Source organism: Micropterus salmoides, unplaced genomic scaffold (assembly GCF_014851395.1).
Source record: "Micropterus salmoides isolate LMB-PRFRI ecotype aquatic unplaced genomic scaffold, ASM1485139v1 Ms_hic_scaffold_10, whole genome shotgun sequence".
Taxonomy (NCBI): Eukaryota; Metazoa; Chordata; class Actinopteri; order Centrarchiformes; family Centrarchidae; genus Micropterus; species Micropterus salmoides.
This window is the reverse complement of record NW_024040041.1, coordinates 14293997-14302000: the sequence shown is the minus strand read 5'-3', so window position 1 is coordinate 14302000 and position 8004 is coordinate 14293997. Positions and strand designations below refer to the sequence as shown.

At 38.4% G+C, this 8004-nt stretch overlaps 2 gene segments (V, D, J or C); both read right to left on the bottom strand.

The window, feature by feature from the left end:
* Positions 1–744: 744 nt before the first annotated feature.
* On the bottom strand, positions 745–1664 carry LOC119887172. The segment is given in 2 exon segments: positions 745–1528; positions 1616–1664. Coding segments are annotated over 2 exon segments (363 nt in total).
* Positions 1665–6615: 4951 nt separating this feature from the next.
* Positions 6616–7172, bottom strand: LOC119887201. The segment is given in 2 exon segments: positions 6616–7053; positions 7131–7172. Coding segments are annotated over 2 exon segments (342 nt in total).
* Positions 7173–8004: the final 832 nt, after the last annotated feature.

Genomic DNA, 8004 nt, shown 5'->3' with positions numbered 1-8004 from the left:
TATATTTATCTTAAATGTGTATTTTAGTCTTTTCAATGTTTTCATGTTTTTATCTTGTATTGTTTTTGTATTATTGTCTCTTGGGTATTATTGTCTTTACACTTGTTAAAGCACTTTGTAACTTGTTTATTATTATTATTATTATTATTATTATTATTATCTTTTCTAAACATTAATCTGCAGTTCAACACAATCATTATTTGAATCCCATGTTATTATGCTTTCTACAAACATCAAAAACCTAGCTATATAAATTATTTATCTCCATACACAATATATATGGGATTCAAGTAATTCACTTTGTTTGTAAACGTTAAACTTAAATATCCTGCCATCACTCCACTTTCACTCAGAATTGGTTTTAATAAACCAAGTCTGTGATGGAAAGAGATTTTCTTACCTTTTAGTTGGTTTGTATTTTTTGTAATTATTCTCTCTTGAAATGTAATGTTAAAGCAAGTCAGGTATCAGTGGCACTCAAATGTCTGTGTTTTGTATCATTTTGAATGATCTGAGGACGTTAGTCATGTAAGACCGTCAGGGTCTATCAGCCCAGTGAGGATGACTCAGAAATCACAGAAAATGTTTTTTACTGCAGGATCAGCTGTTCATCCATCTTTAATCACAGTCTCACAAATACAAGTAGACACAACAGCTCCTTCAGGCTTCCTGCTGTTCATCTTGAGATCTACTTCCTGTCTGATGAGATGAACTGACACTGACAGATGAAGCTGCAGTCACTGCTGATGGTAAACACCTGATAGTCAAACTTTACTGTTCAAAATGTGCTGAATCAAGTTAACGCATGACTTTTGTTTAGGGTAGAAAAGTTTCAACTTTCACAGTATCCAGTGTACATGCAGGAGTGTTAATCTTTGCTCCAGTGTCAGTCAGTTAAGATCAAAGAGAACACCAGATCTGAGTGTCTCCTTTTAGAAACAGAGGAGAGGGAAACATGATGCTGACTGCCCTCTAGTTACAAAATAATTTATATAATAATATATTTATATATGTATATAATATTATTGTTCACTCTCATGATATGACTCCTGCCCATTGTCAGCTGGGATTGGCTCCAGCCCCCCGCGACCCTGTACACAGGATAAGCTGTATATACATTCATATAGAATAAATTATGTACTATAAATACTAAGAAAAAGCAGCCTGAAGGATGAGTCCTGTAGGTTTTTGTACAGCTGCTCAACCAACTCCAGTCACTGTGAGTCTCGAGCACAATAATAAACAGCAGAATCTTCAGTCTTCAGGCTGTTCATCTGCAGATACAGCTGCTGTCTGTTGTTGTCTCTGGAGATGGTAAACCGGCCTTGAACTGACTGAGAGTAGTAGATCTCCCCACTGTCATATCTGATGATGGCAATCCACTCCAGTCCTTTTCCAGGAGCCTGCCTGACCCAGTGCATCCAGTAGCTGCTGAATGTGAATCCAGAGGCTGTACAGGTCAATCTGTGGGATTCTCCAGGCCTTTTAACCACTGGTTCAGATTCTGTCAGAGTCTGACCATCAACACCTGTTAAGACAGTAAAGAAAACCATAACATGTAACAAACTGACACATTACAAGAAAACATTAATTAAAGATCATTGAAGATCTTCACCTGCCCAGCAGACAGTTAAAAGCAGCAGTCCTGTCCTATAGTCCATCATGTTAAACTGTGTGTCCACTGTTCTCTGTCATCCTCTCTGCAGTCAGATAAGTAGAGGTGGAAGACATCTGAGTTTTGCATTGACTCCTCCTCACAGGGAGAAACTGAATTTGACTTGGATCCTTTACTGGTGAAATTGGTGAATGATTACTATCTTTCCTCCAAGAGTTTCACGTTTCACTATAATTTAGTGATTTTTATTCCTGCATTCTTGAGAATTTTAATTTTAACTTGAAGTACGGTACCTCACAAAATGAGCCATTAAAATATATTTTCCAAACTATATAGCTCTCTTCAAGTAAAGTGTTAACTTCAGCTGAGCCCTTGATTATGATACCTAAATAAACCATATTATCATCAATCTTACAAAATCACTGTGGTTTGGGTTTGCTGGCTTTGACTCTCTTTTGCTGTTGCCCTCATCTCTGCTGTTTGATGTTCACCATGTCAGCGCCAGTACTGGGGCCGCTGACCAGTGGGAGGTGTAGTACTGAAAATCCTTACATAAGTAAAATTATAATTTGACAAACCTACTCATGTAAAATTATAAAAGTACTTGGTTGATAAACTTTCTAAAGAACAAGTTACTGTTTATTTTAATATTGTTATAGTGTGTGCAGGCCGGAGAGCTTTTTCTTTTTGGAATAATGTGTGTTCCATCAGCTGTGCATCAGATTAGGCACTTTGCAACATGGTTATTTCTAAGGAATGTATGTTGCTTGTTGATTATTAGCAGAAATTAGCTATTTCATTACAATAAAACACTTGTAAAGAGTAAAAATACAGTTTTTATTAAAAGGACTATGAAAAGTTTGCAACAAATTTTTACTCATTGGCTTAAACTCCCAGTTCTTCCGATGGTCATTCTGGTCCTGGACTTTGACAGTGATTTATCAATTAATTAAATTTTAATAGAAAAAACAATAAATAATAACCTTAACAGAAGTAATGTTGTTGTGCTACATAATGACAACAAAGTGCTTGAATCTCATATTAAATGTTGTTTATGTTGTAATGTTGATTTTGATGAAGTGAAGGACATCTGGGGAAAGAAATCCCCTGTAGAAACAAATTAAGTAAACTGTCAATATTGTGATAATATTACAAGAAATTGTTCAGTCAGACACATCAACTCTGTTGTGTTCTGTAAATCAAAAGTTCCAGTGAAAAATAAAAGGTTTATCATCTCTGTAAAAAAAAAGCTAGGTTTTGCATTGACTCGTCTTCATAGGGAGGAAAGATTTTGGCCTTTTGTTTGTTGGACTTGAAAAACAATAATGTACAAGTTGCAACACCAGCCACATAAATTAGATTTAGTCAAATTAAATTTGAAACTTGCTTAATATGAATTGTCTTCAAAAGTTAAATGTTGTGTTTTATCAAGTGATCCTCCAACAAACACCTTTAAACATACTCACTAATGAATTATCATGAAACTAAATCTTGACCTTGCCAAAACGTGAGGTGACATTATGTTTTGTGTTTACCCATCTTAATCTGACTGTAGGTCCATGAAGTGATTTTAATAATACAGTAAAGAAAAATCTGACACACACATACAGTTCAATTCTAACACAATGAGAACAAATATAATATTATAATTATTTTTATTATTATTATTAATCAGTATAAATAGCAGTCAGACAGAGAAGAATTTTTTTGGAAAATGCCTCCACTGTATATTAATATTATTATTATGATATAGTAAACCATGTTAAATTGCCCTTTACTTTTTCAATGCTAAATATGTCTGTTTCTTTCTGTAACAGTGAACTGGTGTTGAAGTCATTAGTGGTCTGAGGGCTCCTCCTCTGGTGGCTTCATGTTACAAGTGTTCAGGCACTGAGGGGTTTTTGTTCAGGTCTACTGATGGTTTGTGTTATTGTGTCTCTCTGGCACAGTAACACACAGCAGTGTCTTCAGGCTGCACATTCTGTCCGTTTAGAGTCATACTATAAAAAAATTTAATTCTTAGGCTCTACCAGCTTAAAGAGGAGTCTCTGTGAGACTTCTTCAGAAGGATATTGTGCAGGCGGAATGGGTGGTGCCTGTGCAGCGTGATGTGAATTTGCATTTTACCAGTCAGAGATTTTGGACATACAGTGTTGAGACAGAAAGACTAAATCTGTCAGAGAAGGAGGAGTGCTGGAGTTTGAGAGAGAGTGGATTAAAAACAAACAGAGACACCAACAATAAAGATGCAGTTCAGTCTTTCACCTCTTTGAAATGTGTTTGTCTAGTTTTTCACTGGTGTGTATTAGCAAACGAGACTCAGAATAAGAATGTGTACTTAAAAAGAACATTTAAACAACTTTCATTTCAAAACTGATCGCACACCTTGGTGAATGGATTACTGCTAAAACAGAAAAATTGTGAGAAAGGAAGACCGTTTTCCTGCAAGAGCCCAGGAAGAGAGAATTTCTCTTATTGCAGTGTCACTTATTCTTTCAGCTTTCATCACAATGTCTCAGAAAAGAAGAAACAGCAACTCTTTCACTCCTCCAGCTATTTATCTTCAGCAGATTTTTCCCTCCCATATTGTGACTGACTTTGGATGCCAAATAACCTGAATGTGATTGAAATGTACACATGTAGTATTTTTTTATTCACACAAAGATTTCAGCAGATTTGCTGTCGCTGACTGTTTTGAATGTGAAAGTGTTCATTACAGTTAAACAGTTTTACCAGCTCATATTGTTTTCACCTCCTGAGTCTGTGTCTCTGTCATGGTGGCAAAATGTGGTCCTGGAATTACCTACTGTAGCACGAACTACCACAGAGGTGATTTTCAGTACTTTGCCAGATATTTATATGTCTGTGGACAAATTTGCAAAACGCAGTAGTCTCACAACTTTGCAGGTGTTTAGTTTAGATCAAAATGAAGGTTGCCGAGCAAGGGTGCCAAAAGTTGTGTCGCGGTGGCAGCCCGGCTGTCGGTGAGTGTCCTGTTTCTCCTTTCCCTCACATTCTGGTTTCTCCTGTGCCTCCTCTCTCTCTCTCTGTGTGTGCTCTCTCCCTCCCTGCTCCGGAGCCCGGCTGGCTACCCACACCTGCACCTCGTTTACCTCCATCCCCAGCCGCCGCACCTGCCAGCCATCAGCCTCATCACAGCCAGTATATCTACCCCGGCTTTCCACTCCATCCTCGCTCGATCGTCGCAGCTCTTGACCTGGTGTCGCCGCTTCGTTCTGGCTTTTTCTTCTTATATTCCTTTTGCCTCACGTCCTCTCTGCCTACTAACCCTGTCTCTCTGTTTCTTCCGCCAGGTTCACTCACCTCTGCCTCCCAGCTCGGCCAGCCGGGCTCGCTCGCCTGCCTCCTCCTCTCGCCGCCTCCACGACGCCCCCCCCCCGGCTTCTCCTCTCGCACCCCGCCTGGACCCCAGTCTCCACGTCCTCTCCTATCCGTTTGCCAGCCTCCCTCAAGCCTCCAGCCTAGTGCCCTCCGTTCCTCCAGCTCCTCGGTTCCCCGTGTCCTCGTCTGCCTCTCCCCCTCCTTCCACTCGCCCTCGCCTCGAAACTGCTTTTCCTCAATAAACCTCTTTTTCTACCCTCAGCGTTGCGTTTGGGTCCGTTCTGTCTCCCACTGTTACAAGTTGTTGCATGTACAGTACACATGAAATATTGATGACTGAGTACTCATTGGTCGGAATGTCAACATGTTGGCAGCGTCATAGCTGTGATCTCCACACAAGATTGTGTTATTTGTGTGTTTGGTAATTGTTGTTGGTTAATGATGGTTTTAACAGTTTACATGATTTTACATAAAACCTTTTTTTTTTTTTACATAAATGAATGAAAATCTAATTATTTCATAGGATCTGTCAGCCCAGTGATGATGAGTTGTGCAGTGTAGGATTTTGTACAGCTGCTTAACCAACTCCAGTCACTGTGAGTCTCGAGCACAATAATAAACAGCAGAATCTTCAGTCTTCAGACTGTTCATCTGCAGATACAGCTGCTGTCTGCTGTTGTCTCTGGAGATGGTAAACCGGCCTTGAACTGACTGAGAGTAGGATTTGCTGCTGCCACTACCACTATCAATCCAGGCAATCCACTCCAGTCCTTTTCCAGGAGCCTGTCTGATCCAGTGCATCCAGTAGCTGCTGAATGTGAATCCAGAGGCTGTACAGGTCAATCTGTGAGATTCTCCAGGCCTTTTAATCACTGGTTCAGATTCTGTCAGAGTTTGACCATCAACACCTGTTTAGAAGATAAAATTGCACACAGTGAAATAAGCTGCTGACACCAATAAAATATATGTAATAATTAAGTTCAGTGAAAATCATCACCTGCCCAGAAGACAGTTAAAAGCAGCAGTCCTGTCCTATAGTCCATCATGTTAAACTGTGTGTCCACTGTTCTCTGTCATCCTCTCTGCAGTCAGATAAGTAGAGGTGGAAGACATCTGAGTTTTGCATTGACTCCTCCTCAAAGTGTGGAACTGATTTGACTTGGATCTCAGCTACTGTTTGGCAAACAGGATAATCACTGTTTACTGTACTGTATAAACACATTCTTTAATTTGTTTATTACGCACAGTCTACAACATGTGAAGAGTCTATAATTAATCAATACATTACACCAAAGGTAAGCATATTATCTATAAATTCTTCAAAGACAACGGTTTGTTGTAACTAAATTATTTGTTTGATTGAATGTGCCCCTCTGACAAAACATCTGGCCCATCTGGTTTTGTGTAGGAAAATTGTTCTCATAAAAATGTTGGTGTTCAATCTGCAAATCATGTGGAAGATGTTATCTTTTTTTATATTTACCGAAATGTACATTTTTGTATCACATGCATGATATCAATCAATGTCATTACAAAGATGCATGGAAACGGTTTCACTACACTAATACAGCATTGCATGAAACATTGCTTTAAAGGACAAACAACAAAAATGTATTTTTTTCCTTACAAATTAAGAATTTATTTTATTTGTTTGTGTAGGTTGGAACTTCAAAATTCAATCAGTCACTACTCAGACTTTCCATCACTGAGAGTAACACAAATAATACTGAATATTGCCATTGGTAGTGGTAAACAGAGGAAGTAGTTTTTGTACAGCTCTCCTGTTGTTGTCTCTCAATGTGGATCTCTGGCACAGTAATACACAGCAGTGTCTTCAGGCTGCACATTCTGTCCGTTTAGAGTCACTGTGTTGCTGGAAGAGTCTAAGTCGATACTGAACTTGTTCTTTAGGGAATCTTTGTAGTGAGAGCCTCCTGTATATTTCATTCCAATCCACTCCAGTTCTTTCCCTGCAGGCTGTCTGATCCAAGCTGTGTAGCTGCCCAAAGAATAAGAGACCTGACAGGTGATGGTCAGACGTTGACTTGGCTGCACAGTCACAGAGGCTGGCTGTGTCAACTGTTCACACTTCACACCTGTTAAAAAAAGAAAATGTTTTGTAACAAATGATCAAGTTAGAACTGCTGACTTTGACAAATCCAGAGAGACTCACATCCAGCTGCCAACAGCAGCAGCAGAGCTACAGAAAACATGGTTTATGTTGAAAGTGACGTGCTGTGAACTCCACTGACAGCCTGATGGGAAGTTTTTATAGCTGAGTAACAAGGAAGGTCACTGAGTTTGCATAGAATCAAACACATGAAGCATCAATGTTGGTCTAACTGGAGCCAATAGAAGAGTCTGTTGACTGTTATTATATCTGCAGAGTGAAAACATGCCTGGAAATCACCTCTGCTTTACATATGATGTTTTAATTTCATAACACATTATTTTATTGTTACTATTTGTAAGTGGAAATTTACATGAATCACAGATAATGGAAAACATATTCAATAAAATCAGCTTTGCACAGTGTGTTTAGCATGTTTAAATAAATTATTAAAACACACTTTAAACATGATGCGATCTGTTTTTTCTTCAGATCATTTATTTACTGTCAGCACCTCCTACATCACATTCATGATTATGAACTTCAAACCTCTGAGCACATTTCTTTGTAATTGCAGCATTTATTTATTTATTTATTTGCTCACTTACTGTATTCACTGCAAACAGAAATACAGAGGCAGCAGCCAAGATCATTTACATAGTAAGAAAAACTTAAGTCTGATGCTGCTGGTTTGAAGGATTGGACCTAAAGGTCTTGAACTTGAACTTGAAGATAAAGACATATAGCCCTTTAAAAAGCTGCTCAAGAACTGAAACCTCAGTGACTAAATGCAAAAAACTAAATATTTTCGAAATATTATTAGATGAAAACTAAAGTAGTTCACACATTTATAAGTTACCTTTGTGATTTTCACAAAATTTTACCTTTATCTGTGTCTGATTATGTCAAAAATAAAAATATCATTCTATGTGGTTAA